This window comes from Phragmites australis, chromosome 8 (assembly GCF_958298935.1).
Source record: "Phragmites australis chromosome 8, lpPhrAust1.1, whole genome shotgun sequence".
In the NCBI taxonomy this organism is placed as follows: Eukaryota; Viridiplantae; Streptophyta; class Magnoliopsida; order Poales; family Poaceae; genus Phragmites; species Phragmites australis.
The window spans coordinates 361,615-379,791 of record NC_084928.1 but is presented as its reverse complement, the minus strand read 5'-3'; the positions used below and the strand labels follow the sequence as shown (position 1 = coordinate 379,791).

Genomic DNA, 18,177 nt, shown 5'->3' with positions numbered 1-18,177 from the left:
TTTTTCGAGCCACATTCACCCTGGTCGTCCTTGCTAAAAAAACTGCTGGCTATGTCTGCTTATGGGGTATTGTCAGCTGAGGTGACGAGAGTACGAGACGTCTGATGTGGTTAATGCGCAACAGTGATTCCATTTTGAAGGTGAAGTCAAGGGCATTTCTATAGATCCACGTACCTGTGATTTTCTTATAATTCTCGAAAGAACATAAACTTGGATGCTTATTTTATTGACTCGCACGGCAACAATCAAGTGCGTATGATTGTGCAGTTCCATGAGAAGAAAAGAAAAGTACGGTTTCGTTCTCGACATAAGTAGAACCAAATCCTCCAGCGATATAAGCATCAAGCCAAAATCACATATTTCTTCTACTCAAGCACAACGAATGAATCGTTCTAACCTAGAACAAAGCAAAGCAGAAAACAATCGGAAACTCCAGGTTGCAAGCCTATACACCATCTACACTCTAACCTCCACAACTGAACTCAGACTCACCTACTAAAGAATGAAAAGAAGCCGCCTTTCTTCTTGGGCCTCTCCTGCTCCTCGACCATGACTGCTGTCATTGCATCTCTTTCCACCAATCGCCAAGTAGCCTGCTCGAGAGCAAGGCCAGCCGGTGTGGGTAGGTCGTTGAGCACCAATGGCACACCCCTATTTGTACTCCGGATCACCTCCGCATCCTCTGGCACCACGCCTAGCAAAGGCAACCCGAGCATTTCTTGCACGTCAAGCGCTGACATCATGTCCTCCCCCTTCACCAGGTCAGGTCGCACCCGGTTAACAATAATCTTGATGTCTTTGATGCCGTCGCACTCCAACAGCCCTGCAACACGGTCAGCATCACGGAGAGCCGTAATGTCAGGGGTGGTAACAAGCACGGCCTCTTCTGCAGGGGCAATGGCAGTGACAAACCCAGCATCAACACCTGCAAGGCAAACCTCAGTCAAGCAACCTTACATTACAGGAGTAGATGCAGATTTCTGGTTATAAATTCTAACATACTCGTTTTGGAAAGAAAAACTAACGTCATGCCACAGCTGCGTGGAACAGGATCAAAGCACCTGCTGTGGCAATCAATCTCGATCAAAGGGGATGAACATGGTGCTAATCGTATTATCTAAATGATAATTTCGTAAATTGACAATGCACAGTACATAGGACTGGAATAAACATGAAAGGCTTGAAGGTCGCACCACTATGACCGCAGTTACACTTCTGCATCGGGCCATTATGGAGCCAATTGGTGAACAAAAAAGTCACAAACAAATTAGCTGCCTGATAGTGATACCTGACTCTAATAGTGCCTGTAAACAGAAGCTATGAAATGTGACTAAGATACCACAATCTAAGACTAACCTCTTGATAAATGGGCTGGCACATAAATGGGTTAAATTTCACAAATCTGAATTCCTGAACATCGCATCATAAGAATGAACTAGCGTTATGAAAAGAATGAGGAGTATCCTGGCTCTGAAATCCTTAATCTTGGATAGCCGATGCAGATGAATGTGTGAAAACTGAGGTTGAAATCATCATCCCAGTTGCTCCTAGGGCTCCTCGATCAAAGCTCCCACCAATACGCTCGGATGGGATTAATCAAAATTATCAAAGGAGTCTAGAAAGGCTACTGGAACATCCCAATTCTGTTCATTTCATACGAGTAACTAATGGGAGTCTAGAGTGCATGCATTCTTTGTTACCAATCATCTAAATTTAGGCGAAAAAAGTCAGTTAAACTCGTCAAAATGGATCCTTAATTCACTAGTAGATCGAGATAACAAATTAGTTACGCTCTGGATTAGATGGCGCCGACGCAACTATAAGCAGAATATTGCGGTTAGGAGCTGACCTGCGGGGCAGTCGATGAGGATGAATGCAGGCGGGTTGGCGGCGCGTCGGAGCGCGTCTGCGACCCAAGTGAGGGTCTTGGATCCGAACGCGAGCGGCAGCTTGGAGCGGGGCTTGGAGAGGCAGAGCATCTGGAGGTCTTGGAGCGCGCGGTGGCGGACGAGCGCCTGGTCGAGGCGGCAGTCCCCCGCGAGCACGTCGGCGGCGGTGAGGTGGACGCGGTTCTCGAGCCCTAGCAGCAGGTCGAGGTTACGCAGCCCCACGTCGGCGTCGACGGCGACGGTGGGGAGCGAGAGGCGCGCGAGGGAGGCGGCGAGGTTGGCGGTGGTGGTGGTCTTGCCCACGCCGCCCTTGCCCGAGGTCACCACCACCACGCGCGGGGTGGGGCCCGACAGCTCCGGCGCGGTGCGGCCCCCGTGGTGTCGCGCGGAGACGGCGAGGCGGGCGGGGGCCTGTGGCGGAGGGTGGAGGGGGAGGAGACGCGGCGGCGCGAACGCCATTGGACGGAGGCGAGCAAGGATTGGCTAGGGTTTTAGGAGGTCACTCCCAGGCGACCATGGCTGATGCTACAGTAGAGTAGAGTGATTGTGCGAGGAGGGTGGTCTGTTTCTTTTTGGGACAGGAAAAATAATTGTTCCGGAACAGGAAAAATTGTAAAGTGTTAATATTTTGTATTTAAAATCTAGCTATTTATGAACCCAAAAATGTAACAATTGAATTGAAATTTTCACTCAAGAATCAATTTAGCTTTACCTTTGGATATTACTTCAAAGCTTTAAATCTCAATTTCAGTTTTTCAACTCCAATATGAACGAAAAATTGATTATATGTCCCAAAATTGATTAAACTTTGATAATATGTTTAAAATTGATCATCATTTGACCATATATCCTACATAGACTAGTTTGTAATAAAATTTCGTATTAGGTATGAGAGCTAAAGGACAAACTTTGTATTGAACTAGTCTATGTGGTATATATGATCAAAGGTTGATTAATTTTGAATATATTATCAAAGTTTGATTAATTGTAAGACATATAATCAATTTTGGGACATATAATCAAACAAATCATAGCACTAAAATCAGCATGACTAATATTTTAGATGGAACCACTACTAAAATCAGCAGCATAGCACCGTCCAACAAAAAATGGAGGTGTGATCCCTCTGCATTTGTATGCTTGCAAATTTTGATTGTGCTTTTGCGTCATGATAACAAAAAACTGTTTGCAGTATATCACTGGACGTGGCAGCTTTCGAGCAGTAAACATCCATGAAAACAGGATTCTATGTGATGGGTTTCGACGTTTGCACGCAAGAGGATTTATCCACAATAACAGGGATATTTGAACATTCAAGCAAGAATCATCCTGAAAACAAGCATGTCATTTACTCCTGTGTCGCTTACCAATTCCCATGGTCCATATTTCATAAGAATCTTTTTGGTTGTATATGTTCTCTAGACATTATGAGATGAGCTCATAACAGCTTTACGTAACAGATTACAATTATTATCAGCCATATTCAGATCAATGTTCTCTAGATATTATAAAATCAGGCAACGTGTGATCCCAACTCGAATTGATATAATGACCCTATATTTCACTATCCTCTCCCGAAGTTACATATTAATTTTTTTTTTATTTCAAAGCTTGTGCACAAGCTATTTTTTTCTTATTTTTTCCCTCAAACATACGGGAGAGCTATGTATTATTGTATTTAGAAAAAATAAAGGTTCAGTTGCAACACACACCCTCACAGTATAGTACAATTAGCACGGCAATCTAAAGAAAGGACAAGTCTTTTTTTTCCTTCTCTGATGAACTGCTTCATGTATTCGGGAGCTAGAGCATTTGAAAGAACGAGCTCAAATAAAAGAAGTGATTTCTACTCTGCAGAAATTGATGAGCAGTAGCAGCTATCAACCAAGCCTTGCATGTCATCCCCAGTTTTCACCATTGGTATGAAATGTCGTGTTTTGAACCTAATTATTGACTCATTTTTTAATTAAACCTACTGGATTTTCTAATCCTTGAAGTTTCAAGTTATTACTTACCTAAAGTAGCCTCCTGGGCGTTGACTTACATCAAGATATCGATGTTCCATGTTATAACTACACTCCTTTGTGTTGTTGTAGGTCTTTCTTGATCAAATTTTAATATTGTGTACATATGGCCTTGGAAAAGCATAGGGTCTTCCCTGAATGATTGTGATCACCATTCTTATTTTTGCATAGTTAAAGTGCTGAGGATTAATACTCTCCCCTCCCCCCCCCCCCCCCCCCAAAAGTCTGACATTTGCCAAGCTTTTAATTAAAATTTGTAGCTTTTTTTAGAAGTTTGTGATAACTAGGAGAGCCTTCAATTCACGGTCGTTCCTTTGTCTGGACGATCTCCCGTCGAGCAAGGAGGTGTCGGAGTCTTCTGGACAGAGCTCTTGGGAACCACCACACATGACATAGAAATAGATGATATGGAGGCACAAGTATACACGTTCGCATGGCCTGGAGAAGCCAGCGCTCAAATGGGCAATTTGAGTTGTCTTGCAACTCAGCTCGGGGGCAAACCAAACCCAAATATGAAATATGTTAGTTTCTTCCCCCTCTTTGTGTGGAACAGCTAGCGTTTATACAAAATTGAAAACGGTAGTCTGACACAGGACACACGAACACATTACAGAGGTGGCTGCTACGACGACAGCATGTCAACCCATAATATCCTTTTACCACTTTTCCCAATAGACCATAAACCCATCATTCACCCTTTCATAAGTACATACATACCCCAAATCAGCCATCTTGAAGAAACCAAATAACTCTTGTCGATGCCAGACGCTAAACCAAGTTAATGGCTGCCAGACGCTAAACCAGGTTAATGGACACATAGCGGTTTCGGTGAAGAGTATTTGACACACATACAACAAACCACGCTTCTGGGGGGGGGGGGGGGATCCTATGGATTGCATAAGCAACCACGCATTGATCATCTATCTGTACCTCAAGTTCATGTCAAGCTCATGCCCGTACAACCCACCAGGTACAGGGCCGGCCATTGCTGGGTGCACCTGCTGCTTTGATCTGGCTGACATCTCCATCTGGATAAATCTTTCAAAGGCCTCTGGATGATCGCCTCTAACCTCTGGGCCTGATGGGCCTAAACAATGCAAGCCAAATATGAGCACAAAATATCGGCATATATGGCTAACATGTATGTAATACCTTCAAAGCTTGCACAAATTAATAGAACCTTTACATACAATAAAGAGAGAGAAACCAAATGAAAACGGCAAACAAAAACAAGACAAACGATAATCTTAACCCCCAAAAGAAGCAGAATAGTATTCTGCTCATAAAACCAACCTATGTTCCATCTAAATTCAACTACAGAATTTTGTGTCATGTGATCTGGGATATCAGATTCAGGTAAGTAAGCAATTTTGCTCAAAATTGGCGCCTCCACATTTATAGCAAGCCCACCACTATGTCATCTAAACTAGGAAACAGTGACAAGTGAAATCTACAAGAAAACACAACATACAAAATCAGCATGTAGAGGCTAACCTGGCATCAATCCAAATTCTCCATAGCTGGGCTGGCGAGGGTGCATATGGAAATTATTTACATTGCTCATCTCAGGTCTATAACCAGGCATGTGATGTACAGGCTGGGATGGCAGAACACCTCTTGGCAAGCCTTCTGGTGGAAAACTTCCAGGCATGGAGATGTGTTGTAGCATAAGATGATGGGCAGCTGGATCCAAGTGAGGAACCCCTGGAGCATGAAGAGCATGTTGCATAGGATTCACATTAGTTGGGAAAGAACGGTGGATATCATGGCGTATCGGTTGTGGCATGTCGAATGGGGCTTGCTGGTTCCTATTAACAATGTGATCCATCATTGGGCGAGGTGCCATCATAGGTGGCCTACCCTGTAGAAGATGATAAAGATTCTGAGACTCAACCTGATAACGCTGTTCGCGAGAATGAGATCCCAGAGCATCGGGACCAAGTACTTGGATGTGTTCTGCATCACCAGGCACAAGACTTTGAAGCCTATAACTGATATCATCAACTGCCTTCTGAGGCAATAGCCCTTCAATCCTACTGGATTTCACTGATGGCAAAAAATCAGAATTTTGACCAGGCAGAGAGTCGTTCATTGTAAACAAATTATCTTCTTCAGGCAGTTGAATTTCAAAGCCTTTCTTGTCAAAGCTAGCATTTCCCTGATTTGGACCGGGTAATGCTGAATTCATGTACTCAATTCCTGTTTCTTTAGGGACAGCAGCATTAATGTTATTGAAGGGTAGGGTCGGCTCAACAGCGTAGTATACTTCATGGCCAGATGACAACAGAGTTTTGCCTGTCTCTACAAACTCATTAGGACCACCAGTTGTGGATCCTCGAATCGAAACTGGTGCATCTTTGGAATGGAGCTCATTCATAAATGCAGCCCCAAATAATGCTTCCAATGTCAGGTTCTTCCCTGAAGTAGGAACATTTTCAGCCTTATTAACTGGATCACTTCCGGATATTGCACCATTGTCCATTAAATTTGTGTCAACACTCAGCAGTTCATCAGCAGATCCTATCTGAAAACCCAAAGAAGATGATCCCTTGCTATCTGTTCCCTTCTGTAACAATGAAAGAAGATGATGTGATGCATGATCATCTACAGCTACTTTCTGCATGGCAACTGGCTCATCCACAACAATCTGATGTTCCAGTATAGCATTCTTCTGAGTCAAGCTGCTTTTACTCTTAACCTGTGCCAGCATTGTCTGCTCAAGATCCTCACATGTCATCATTACTGGAACCGTCTCTGGAATATTAGAATGGTCAAATTGTTCCAGGATTCCATCAGCAGGTGTAGGAGATGTAAATGAGAGGAGCTTGGATGCAGAATCAAGTTTACCAATAGGTGATCTTGGTGATAAATTCTGAACAGCGCCATCAGGTAAAGGAGCATGAGTTATATTTTCTGGCCCTGGATTTTCATTTTTGACAATCATGGAAAGCAGGCTCTTTGAAGATAAGTCTTCTGCAGGTTTCGAGTCTGCAGGAAATACAGAGTAAATGGATGCTGTGGAGTAAAGAGGAATATGTCCTCAGCTTTTACTTTTGTTTGGAAAGTTTTTCGTGGCATGATGATTTACCAAGATGCTAATACCACTCTTTGACCAAATGCCTGATATAATGAAACCAGCTAGCAAATTGATGAAACAGGATTACCTTCATCAAGAAACCAGCAAGCAAACTTGGATGATTCTGTTACAGAAGCGATATTCTCATCATCAGATTTCACTGGCTGACTCTGCAAAAGGCGTAAAAGGCAAAATAAACATATATCCCAAATAACAGATATTTGAATGCCCAACAGGCCAACATTATTGGAGCTCTCTTCTTTCTCGAGCCCCTTGCCACTACACAACAAGGACCAGAAACAAGTTTTCATTTCTAAACTGTAACCCACCAAATGCTATATTTAAGCCTAACTGGTTAAGATGTGAATACAAGGCCATCTGAGCAAGTAAACCAAGAAAGTAGAAATCTGTCACATAAATGCACACCAACACACAGAAGTTTTACATAAGATTATCAGCTGCCATCCTTTCTTATAAACAAAAATCATCGAATTGGAACCATAAAATGAACTATATTTAAGATCTAACTGTATTTTAGAAAACATGAATTGTGTAATAAAATCAGATATAAAATTGCAAAGGTGCAAGTTTACATCACATTTACATTCACAAGATTTGGTTGGTCATGTACTCATGTTACAGGTCATAGCTTATATAAATATGTATACCCAGAATCATAACGATTCATAAGAGGCTTCTACACAGATAGCAAACTAAGAGCAAGCAGGACCAAAGAAGGATTTGCTGTCATACCTCGACATAAGTCGGTAAATTGCTGCCACTGTTCAATAATGCATTGCCAAAAAACTGTTCCAAGATTGAGACTGAACTGTCCTTCCTAACTGGATCAATATTTTTTGATTTGTCTCCTTTTTCAAAAGAACACTTATCCGTTACATTAGCTTCCCAATCTTCACTCCCTTTCAGAATGCTAGAAGCAAATTCAGTTGAAGTGGTAACACCACCAGATGGAACAGTGTGGTTTTGACCCATACTAGCAATGTTATCGAAAATGCCCTTCTCTTTGCTTTCACATGCAGTAATCTCTGTTGCTGACTGGTTTCCCTCTAGCTGATCACCAAATCGTGCAATAGTCGCCATGTTAGCCTCAGTAGTGGCATTGTGACCCTACAAAGTACAAACATATTAAGGAGTGATATGACATTGGTGGATAGTAGATTTGCTACCCCTCTTTTGGTAAGGAAATGATTCTATCAGAGAGAAGATGAAGAACTGAAGGCTCAGTCTTCATTTAACACAAAATTTCTGAAAAGGATGGCAGCAACTGCAGGGTAGGAGCTAATTGTGTGTAATTGCTGGCATTCAACTAATTTGTTAACTATTGAAACAATGTGTGAATATGCACCTTTGGTTCAAGTGAGATCTTGGACGACTGTGACTGAAGTTTTTTCTCCACAAATGCATTTGCAAAACCAGGCGGCACAAGTGGCCTAGCTGCAGGAGCTGGTAGAACTGAAGATGTTTTAGTGGTATTTTCTTGATAAATTGAGGACACTGCAGATCCATCTAGCTTCTCATTTTTAGTATTGGCATTTGCCTTTTCGGTAGACGTCTGTAACTGTGACATGATATCATCACTAGGATTTTCTTTCAGAATATCAGGACCGTTCTTTCCTTGCATGGCTTTATGTTGCTCTTTCCTCATCATTTCAAATGATGCTGCATATAAGGGCAGTGTGAGACATGATTGCAGTGGGAAAAAAATGGATGTTCATGTTGCCGTAAGAGATACTGACCCCTCCGCTTCCTTTCTTCTTCTGCTCTATCCTCATTTGAGCATTCAGAAGATCCAAATGTCTCATCATTCATTGAGTCAACATCTTTCTGCGGAAAAGGAGCAGGCCTGTCATTAGTGTGTAACGTACTCACTAAAGTTGGAAAGTCTGTCAATCTATAAGAGGATGGAAGGAAGGAAAGGCACACGTGAGCAAGCTCAAACCTTGTAAGGGCGTGGTGGCTGGTAGCGTTGAGATGTCCTGTTTAGTTGATACGCAGTACCATGATCCTTCGATGCCAACTGCCCGGCACTGGCATATCCTGATGGTCTAGGGAAACCACCACTTCCCAGTAGGCCGTCATGCTCCGTGTTCTGCCAATTGCGTCTGTACTGGATGACATTGCGCCCTGCAAGGTAACACTATTAACTCCTCAGAAGAAGGAACTGAGTAACGTGACATTCCTAATATGCCCATAAATAAGACAACGGGAAGTAAAATATGTCTAACTAATAAACAATACGATCATGCAATCAATTGATCTTCACCTTCCACCGGTTACTACTATTGGTTAATAAATGCACACATATATGATTATAGACTAGAAAGCATCTGAATGGCAAGTCAACGAGACAATGGATACCATTTCACCAGCAGAAAGTGTTCATACCCAAAAAAAGGGCATGGCGAACAATTCTTTACTAATCCATCACGGACATTAACAAAAAAAGGATGCAATGACTTGCATAAAACACTGCCCGAAAAGAAAAACAAGATTACCCTGTGTTAGAGGCTCGCGATCCGGTAACTCCCCATCCCGGTCGCTTGACCCAGACGAGCGAGTGTCCCACCTCCCTCCTGAGTTCCCGCCACGAGAAGAGTAAGAATAGCCCCCTGGCCCATCTGACCTTCCCAGGGGTGTATTGTAATAGCCCTTGTTTCTCTCAAGCACACCAGCTGACAGCTCCTGCAGCTCACTGTTCGACAAGCAAAAACAAAGATCATCAGGCAAAGCCCACTGGCGCCTGGGCAAAAAGCCTAACCAATATACAACAAGGCAAAATGACCTAAGGAGCGCCGTATCAAATCCAGGGGGAAGCTTCTTGCAATGCTCCAACTCGCCAAACGACAGCAGAAAGTCCCTGGAGTACACTATCCTCATCTTCCTCCTGTCACAGATAAGCAGACACATGTACAACACATCACGATCCACAGGACCTTCAAGTCGCAGGTAGCAACAGTGGAATGAACAAGGCATACTGACTTGGGCTCTGGGGGCTCGGAGCTCATCTGGACACCGCGCCAAGGACCTCAGCTGCCCGCGCCTGAGCTAAATCTGACAGCTAGGGCGCTTCCCTCAAAACACGAGGAACCAAGGGCGGCAGTCAGCGAGCGGCATGTGGGGTTCAACCGAAATTCTGGAAACTAAACCGCATCTGCACCTCGCGTGGGTTAATCTTGCGCGCTGAAGACGAGGAAGAAGAACCTAATCGAGCCATGGATGAATCGAGTAGATAATCAGGGTGCCACGCAGTAAACAAATCCGCGACTACCTGAACGGAGAGAGAGAAAGATCCGTCCAAGCAAGTTCAGGTTAGGGTTTCTTACCAGCAGAAGAAGAAATCGATCCTGAGTCCGGGTGGATCTACACTCCCCGCCAGTCCAGAACCAGTGGAGGGCGGGGGAGAGGAGGATGGCGACGACAGGAGGAGGGCTAGGTTGGCTTGGATTGCCGGCGGTGAGGTTCGCCGATGATGAGGAAATTGTGGTGACGGAAGGAAATGGTGAGAAAGAGAGGAGAGGAGAGGAAACCGAAATTTAGAAGATTTTTCCAAATCTACCCTTGGATCCGAGGCAGAACAATACTTGCTGCAAATGTTGCATCGGTGGCTCAGTGTTCCGTCTGATTCTCCTCACTGTTTTTATTCTCTTTCTCTTATTTTTAATAGTTTTTTTATTTGTAAAGTAAAAGAAGAGAGAATTTCGTTAAAAAAATAGCCTTAGAAATTATTTCGTAACGAGAATTGTAAAAAAAAATCATTGAAACGCTGAAGGAGGCAATTCTCATCCGGAAAGGAACTCTCATGGAGATAGCCTAAAAAAAAACTATCTTGTTCTCTTTGATTCAAACCATCCAATTCACTATGGTTCTCCCATGTGTTGCTTAAGCAAACCAATCCAATGAAATTATGGTTCCAATATCTCCCAATACAAGGGTCGATATCGGTTAACAATAAAAGTGGGATGCCAAGTAGCAAGAAAGATGATGTGAAGAATAACGAGACAAATGTAGAATCTTGTTAAACACGTGCGTCCTCAGCCTAAACTTAGATGTGTTTGGTTAAATGTAGACACTTGTCCAACCCTAAGAGTTGTACCAAGCCAGCACAAGCAAATCATGATGCATGCACAAGTTGTTTTGTTGCTTCATCTGTGGCCAACCTAGATATTTGCGGATATTGAATTGGAGGAGCGAGCTGTGTAGTTTGAAAAAACTCAGAAAATATTTTATTTAGGATTAATGGAACAAAATAAAATCTAATATGAATATCTTTTTATTTTTTTAAAAAAATAACATTTTGAATGTACTAGTTCAACATTTGTCACATATATGTTGATATAATGTTAAAAAATTATTGAATCATTTTTTTAAATGTTGAATGCATATGAAGGCAAAAAAAAAAGCAAGACTAAGCTGTAAGTTTGAAAAATATTGAACCAATGCTCCAAAATTGTTGAACTAGGTTTTGCAAGATGTTGAATCAAACTTCTCGAAACGTTGGATGCATATAAAAAGCACATAATCATAAACCAATAAATTAGTAATACATATTAGAAAAATAAAAACAGGAAAAGAAAAGAAAAAAAAAACTTACCCCTCTCATGGACTGTAACCCATATTGATGGGCCTTTCTGGGCTATCTGGGCCGGCCTATCCATAGGTCGCCCTACATGTAGCTTCCACGTAGGTCAATGTTTGAGATTAGTGCTACAAAAGATAGATGGCTGAGATTTAGGTGAGAGTTGGAGGGATATGTGGGTGACTAATTAGTTTGGATCTACAACTTTAAATGTATTTTTCTCTTAAACTATAATTCTGTTTTTGAATCTGTTTGAATCATGATGTTATTTAGGATTGATGGGACAAAATGATATCCAATATGAATATTTTTCTTTTTTTATTTTTAAAATTCAACATCCCGAATTCACCAATTTCAACAATTCGCATATAAAACGTTGAAATAGTCTTTATAAATTGTTAAATTAGGTTTCAAATATTGTTGAGCCAAGTTTTTAAAAATGTTGAGCTGTTCCAACATTTTGAATGTACTATTTCAAAATTTTGCACATAAAATGTTGAGTTAGATTTAAAAAAATATTGAGCCAAGTATTTCAAAATTTTGAAAGGCACAAAACCGCATACATAATGAATTGCATTCGAAAAAAAAAAACATACATAATGAATTGATCACAATATTAGAAGAAAAATGGAAGAAAAGGGAAAGAAAAAAGAGAACCCGGGCTTCCCGTCGGACAACTGATGGGCAGCGGTGGGTCCCGCTCGTCAGTGTGAGTGGAAACTGGTGGACAGGAGAAGAACCCGCGTCCGCGAGCCCTCTTCCTCTTCCTCTTGTCTTCCCCACGCACGCAGACCTCACCTCCCCACTACTGTTCATTGCGCATCTCCTCAAACTCCCAAGCAACGGAGCAAGCCAACCCCTAGGAGTAGGCGCCTGTCGAGTAGGTGATGGTGTCGATGAGCACGACGCCGCTCCCGCTGGATTCCTCGGTCCAGGGCGTCGGAGGCGGCGGCGGGGAGGGGAAGGAGGAGGAGGACGGGGAGAGGAGGGTCAGGAAGCCCTACACCATCACCAAGTCGCGCGAGAGCTGGACCGAGCCCGAGCACGACAAGTTCCTCGAGGCGCTGCAGCTGTGAGTCGCCCGCTACTGCCTCTCTTCGCAGTTCTAGCTCTATCAGTCCTTCGTCTCTACACTCTGCTACCTCTAGTGCTGCTTCGTCTGCTCTGTTCTTTTGGCTGGGATCGAGTTCGGGGATGGGGAACTGCTCAAATTTGATAAAGCTGCGTCTTTGCGGGGTTTCACGGTCATAGGCGGATCTGACTTGCGTTATAAGTATTAGATCAGATTTTTCTGATGACTGAATTGTGTGGACAATGGCTTATCGACTAAACAGATGCTTTAGTAGTTTTAAGGACATTTCATACTTCTAGAGTGGCTCATGTGACGACTGGAACGGCTTTGTTTCATCTGTTATATTTGCTTCTTTCTTTTATGTGTAACAGGTTTGATCGTGATTGGAAAAAGATTGAAGCACATGTTGGTTCGAAGACAGTAATACAGGTATAGTTAAAATCTGCTCTTGGAGTCTCAACATTGTGCTACTGTTTTCCTTTATTGTTGGTTAGCTTTGGCACACAACGTTTTAGGGAAGTTACATTTTTTAAGCACCAACTTAGGATAAGGGTCATGCAGGCAATATTAAACTTCATGTTTTTTTCTATACTATCCCACAGTGCTACTTTTATATGGCTGCAAAAATTATATACTTTAGCAGCTGAACTTCTTGGTCATACTGAAATTCTGTGTTATTGGGAGACTAAGAAAATTGATCATTTCATTGCCTCATATTTTTCTCCAAGGAGTTTGTTTAGACATTTTGCTGCACAATCTTCACCTATTTGTTCTTTTAACAAGATTATATGATAACTCACCCACTCGTAACTTGCTACTCCAATAAGTAAATGGGTTGCTGCCTTTTTTGTTATGTTGTATCTGACGAACTGTGCATTATCTAAAAAAACAGTTCTTTTAACAGATCAGGAGCCACGCACAGAAGTACTTTTTGAAGGTTCAAAAGAACGGAACAGGTGAACATTTGCCCCCACCTAGGCCAAAGCGTAAGGCTGCCCATCCATATCCACATAAAGCCTCTAAAAAGGGTAAGTCTTTTTCTTTAATCTTGTACCTGATTGGCATGAAATTTTTAGTCTGGCAAATAAATCTAATTAGAAACTTCGGGGCTGCAGTCCCTCAAGTTGTCTTACCTCAACAAGCTTCTCATATAATGGAACAAGGCTGTGTTACATCTATGGATACATCTCCTGTTGCTATGGACTCAAGTGCAAATGACGCTTTTCCTTCTTGGGAGAATGGTCCTGTTCAACTTTTGAGTCCAAGGCATACAGAAGGTGTATAATGTTCTTTTGTTGTGAACTCAATTTCTGATCAATTTCTTTCAAGGAGATACTAACTTATCGCAGATGCTACAGGTTCAGGTGCACCAAATAATTACTCTAGTAGCGTAGGTAGCCAATCTGGAACCTGGCCAACTTCTGAAGCTACTGAGCAAGACATCATGCTTCCAGCACTGCGTGGTTAGCTTCTCTTTCAACTGCATGTACTTTACCATCCTATGCCAGCAAGTGTCTTGCTGATCCTAACTTCCTAAGATTATTCTGGTTATCTTCGACACACTGCAATATAGTTATGTTATCAGTGCAAATCCTTTTCCAGTTATTTTTTTCCTGTCTGCAAATCCTTAATTGGGTCCTTCAAATTCTACGTGTAACCTTAACGCTTTGATGTTTGGTTGGTAAGGGCTCTTATGACCTTATTACAACAGTGCAAACGTGACCCTTACCCTGCTAACTTTCATATCTCCCTTTAATGGCATTGATATTATTAACTGTAGTTGTGTCATTTGCGCCCCTTCTTCTTCAGACATATTCTGATTCTCTTCTTTTCTCTCTCTACATTCTGGTGAAACTTGCAGCCATGCCAGACTTTACTCGTGTGTACAACTTCCTGGGAAGCATATTTGATCCAGAGACAAATGGGCATTTGCAAAAATTGAAGGAAATGGATCCTATTGATGCTGAAACGGTATTTTCTTCTCTCAGCTTCCATTTTTTAATCGATTCATCTTTCCTTTTGCTTATTGTTGTCTGCAGGCATGAAGCTCATGTTACAATAGTGCTATCTGTATATATCTAGTTTTTTACATGGAGTTTTACATGTTGAATGAAGATTTGGCTACAAATTCTAGTGCATATAGTTTATAAGTTGCTAGTAGAACCATCATTATGGCAGTTTGAACTTAACAGTGGATTTTTAAAAGAAAATACAACAGAGTATATTGTCCTCTGGCATGTAGGTTATGATTCTTTTCGCTTGGCAAAGTCATCAAATAATTGGACTGTGTAGTACATATGGTATATCTAACACATTGGTATGCAGCCAAGTGTAATGTTAGTCTATTCCAGCTTGTCCATTGTAATTAATGCATACTAGTATACCTGTGTGACTTCGATAGAATCAATGCCAAATACAGCAAACAAAGGATGTTCAGCAGATCATTTGGACATCACCAGCACTTGTATTGCTTCAGTCTCTTGTATATTCCTGCTGAGACCAAAAATTCTATTTCTCATTCTCATTGCCCCTTTTTTTATAGGAAAGTAAGGCATTTCAATTGATAGGCATGCTATCTGAATAACTTCTCAGGCTTGCACAGACTTGTCCTAAACATGTTATTTTTGTTCTCTCTTTGTGTATTGCATTTTTCACCTAGTAAATTAGTTTCTTCTATTGACACATACCATCAGCATTTATTAATCGTGTCATTTCACCTATGATGGAATTTGTTGTGTTTGACGATTTTGATCTCCAGGTACTTCTGCTGATGAAAAATCTGTCTATCAACCTAACTAGCCCAAACTTTGAGGAACATGTAAGTACCTACCTGTTCCTTTCATCTCATTTTCCTTTTAACCTTACTTTTAGAGTGTTTATAGGCCCTGTTTGGCAGGGCTCCAGCTCTCAGCTCCATGTCAGATCTTGAGTTTGTAGCCTAAAATAAAGTGGTTTAAGTCTCTATTTTTAGTCTAAAATGAAAACAATATGGCTCACTCAAACACCTTCGGTGTACCCACATCTCCAGCTCCATAAATTCCTAGAGCTAGGATTACCCAACTCTAATAATTATTGGAGCTGGAGCTCTGCTAAACAGGCTCGTAATTGTCTACACAAATTACGAAGGAAGTATCTGGTGCTACTGTAGAATTTATTTCTAAACCCACTATCCAGTAAGTACTCCCATAATTATAGTCAATTCAGTGAGTCTGGTGGAATTTTGGAATTTAGTCATTTGCTTTCTAACTACTCACTGTTCTGAACTACATTAGTAAATTCTGATGTTCCACTCCATCCTGCGCAATACTTGAACATCTGTTTGATGTGTTGGCGTATTCAAACAGTGTGTCACCTTCCTATCTGGTCAGTTCAAACAGTTGAGCACATTGTACAGTTCTGTGTTGGCGTATTCAAACAGTTGCACACACTGTACAGTTCTGTGTGTTTGCTTTGGATTTGGTTTTCGTTTTCGTTTGTTAGCACTCTGTAAAACCTTCCCTAGAAGTATAAAATGCCTCCTAGCTGGAAGCTGTAATAACATAACCTATTATTTAAAGAAGTGCATATGCTAACACTCCCGTAAAACCTTCCCCAAAAGTGCATTATGTTCCTTGGATTCTGACTGATCAGGTCCCTGTCTGTTGCAGAGGAGGTTGCTCTCTTCACATGATTCAAGAATAGATCAAGATTTGGGCTCTTCTCACCCTCTTCATGTTCCATTCATGTAATTCTACCCATTCTCTTTCTGAATTTCATTCCTGATTCACAATATGTGCTTCTTTCACTAAGCTTATGGATCCTAATCCAGGATAACAAGCAAATGAGAGAAGCTCCCTCCTGCGAGCACCCAAGGTGTTGAAGTCACTCTGGAGCATGGCAGTGTGCTGGGTGCTAGCCACATGTTGTAGTGTTGCATGTGTACATAGCTCTTAGTAATGCCCTAACCTTAGGCTAGTTTCGCTCATCATGTAGATGGCCAGCTAGTTTATGTGCTCGTGATTCTTTCTCCCTTTTCCCCATTTTAACTTATATGTGATATGTGAGCCTGCCACCAAGTATGAGTCTGGTGATGCATTATGTTATGTTTTCGCCGATGCCTTTTTCCCTAGCAAGGATGAATGGATAATATACATTGGCATGTAGTTTTTGCTGTGTGTATATACACATGTGGTTATACGTAGCTACTTGCTATGTGTATAGGCTAACAAATTGCTGTTGTAATGCGTACATGAGAATGCAGGATGGTACATCAGGTTGTGTCAAATACTTCTCCGTGCATTGAACAATATAAAGCTAGTGTAACATAAAAAAGCCCATCTGTCCTTGCTGACACATGGTTGCATGTCTTCTCTGGGAAATTTTCCTGTCGTTTTACTCTGGTAGGCTGCACAGACGCGAGAATTACTTGAGATGATTTGCTGAATCCTGAGTAGATGATGTTTATGAGACTCAAGCTTGATAACCTTTGATCAGATTTGATTCGGTAGTGCCAGGCGTTAGTGCTCCAAATGCAGTATTCGTTTGTTTGTGATTTGCGAAATGCACACCTGACCCGTACAATAGTCCGATCCAAATTTGAGATGTCGATTTTTTGTGAAATCCTTTTGGTCTTTATACGCTACCTCTGACTCTTTGGATAGGATACATCAACAATATTCCGATTCAAGTTTTAATGTTGCCGAATATTTCGTCCACGGTAACCTATAAAATACTGTCGGACCTATTTCTAAAAAATAGGCATACCTTGCCCACTCACACATCAAGTAATGCACACAACCTGTGCTAGTTATTGTGATCGAATCATAGTTCATCTGTGATCGTGGATACGGTTATTCGAATAGTTTTACCTTTACAGAGTGGTACACTTTACTCACAAGCTAAGTTTGGTAACCTACCACCATCGTAGCAGCGCGACTTAACGAAGGCATTACCCACCTGAGCATCATCCCACTAGTCACATACGGGAGCTAATCAAGGGTTCCTAACCTACAAACTAGGCCTCCAACCGGGTCGATAAGCATGCACCTACTCTGTGATCTCCCGTTGCACTCCTACCTTCGGACGACTAGTAGACTAACTAGTGGAGTTTAGACTAAGCTCTAACTCATATAGGGTCGAGTGGTTGTACTAAGAAGACTAGGTAAGATGTCACATCAACTCGATCCTTAATCGAGCGAAGGCAAACATCTTCATGTTAAGCCTGCCACACAAGCAATGCTTAAACTTCCAAGGCATTCCTGGCCGGAACCCTGATTTGCCCCAGCTTTAACAGGTTCTCTTATGTTACTAGTTATCCGATAAATCTTGCCATCCCGATAACCCACATATTAACAAAGCACACATTTTACACACAATTCGCAAAAGGGAAAACGGGACAAAGGAGAAACAGGCTTCTAAAAATTAAATCTAGGAAAAAGGGAAAATGGTACTGGGTTTATGGGCTGGCACTATTCATTTGGGCTGGTTTTAGGAAAAATGGGTAGTGTACTGTGCAAACGGGCTGGCCTCGGGTTGACGGG

The 18,177-nt window shown here is 41.9% G+C and overlaps 3 protein-coding genes across 9 annotated transcripts; 1 reads left to right on the top strand and 2 right to left on the bottom strand.

The window, feature by feature from the left end:
* Positions 1–200: 200 nt before the first annotated feature.
* LOC133926090 (septum site-determining protein minD homolog, chloroplastic-like) lies at positions 201–2,425 on the bottom strand. The gene is made up of 2 exons (XM_062371851.1): positions 1,850–2,425; positions 201–925 (listed from the first exon to the last, which is right to left on the bottom strand). Exons 1-2 carry the CDS (start codon positions 2,346–2,348, stop codon positions 489–491), a joined length of 936 nt encoding a protein of 311 aa, XP_062227835.1. The 5' UTR covers positions 2,349–2,425; the 3' UTR covers positions 201–488.
* Positions 2,426–4,424: 1,999 nt separating this feature from the next.
* LOC133926089 (uncharacterized) lies at positions 4,425–10,616 on the bottom strand. 5 transcript variants are annotated; one of them, XM_062371850.1, is made up of 12 exons: positions 10,334–10,616; positions 9,990–10,211; positions 9,793–9,894; positions 9,506–9,702; positions 8,950–9,134; positions 8,747–8,834; positions 8,356–8,669; positions 7,743–8,117; positions 7,078–7,159; positions 6,761–6,901; positions 5,408–6,667; positions 4,425–5,000 (listed from the first exon to the last, which is right to left on the bottom strand). In XM_062371850.1, exons 2-12 carry the CDS (start codon positions 10,013–10,015, stop codon positions 4,834–4,836), a joined length of 2,937 nt encoding a protein of 978 aa, XP_062227834.1. In that variant the 5' UTR covers positions 10,016–10,211; positions 10,334–10,616; the 3' UTR covers positions 4,425–4,833. The 5 variants fall into 5 exon arrangements, with proteins under 5 accessions (XP_062227834.1, XP_062227831.1, XP_062227833.1 ...); XM_062371847.1 differs by having other exon boundaries at positions 5,408–6,901; positions 9,990–10,076; positions 10,168–10,211; XM_062371849.1 differs by having other exon boundaries at positions 5,408–6,901; positions 9,793–9,891; positions 9,990–10,076; positions 10,168–10,211.
* A 1,726-nt stretch (positions 10,617–12,342) lies between these two features.
* LOC133926088 (protein REVEILLE 6-like) lies at positions 12,343–16,922 on the top strand. 3 transcript variants are annotated; one of them, XM_062371843.1, is made up of 9 exons: positions 12,344–12,658; positions 13,030–13,087; positions 13,563–13,686; positions 13,774–13,935; positions 14,017–14,121; positions 14,520–14,629; positions 15,417–15,476; positions 16,306–16,382; positions 16,467–16,922. In XM_062371843.1, the coding sequence occupies exons 1-9, from the start codon at positions 12,474–12,476 to the stop codon at positions 16,480–16,482; spliced, it is 897 nt and encodes a 298-aa protein (XP_062227827.1). In that variant the 5' UTR covers positions 12,344–12,473; the 3' UTR covers positions 16,483–16,922. The 3 variants fall into 3 exon arrangements, with proteins under 3 accessions (XP_062227828.1, XP_062227827.1, XP_062227826.1); XM_062371842.1 differs by having other exon boundaries at positions 14,008–14,121; XM_062371844.1 differs by lacking the exon at positions 13,774–13,935 and having other exon boundaries at positions 12,343–12,658.
* Positions 16,923–18,177: the final 1,255 nt, after the last annotated feature.

Coding starts and splice junctions, on each gene's coding strand:
- LOC133926090 (XM_062371851.1), bottom strand. CDS start 2,348: ATGGCGTTCGCGCCGCCGCGTCTCCTCCCCCTCCACCCTCCGCCACAG. Junction 926..1,849: donor CCTCATCGACTGCCCCGCAG/GTCAGCTCCTAA, acceptor TTTGCCTTGCAG/GTGTTGATGCTGGGTTTGTC.
- LOC133926088 (XM_062371842.1), top strand. CDS start 12,474: ATGGTGTCGATGAGCACGACGCCGCTCCCGCTGGATTCCTCGGTCCAG. Junction 13,687..13,773: donor ACATAAAGCCTCTAAAAAGG/GTAAGTCTTTTT, acceptor TCGGGGCTGCAG/TCCCTCAAGTTGTCTTACCT. Junction 14,122..14,519: donor CATGCTTCCAGCACTGCGTG/GTTAGCTTCTCT, acceptor TGAAACTTGCAG/CCATGCCAGACTTTACTCGT.
- LOC133926089 (XM_062371845.1), bottom strand. CDS start 10,015: ATGAGCTCCGAGCCCCCAGAGCCCAA. Junction 9,895..9,989: donor TCCGAGCCCCCAGAGCCCAA/GTCAGTATGCCT, acceptor TATCTGTGACAG/GAGGAAGATGAGGATAGTGT. Junction 8,118..8,355: donor AGATCTCACTTGAACCAAAG/GTGCATATTCAC, acceptor TGTACTTTGTAG/GGTCACAATGCCACTACTGA.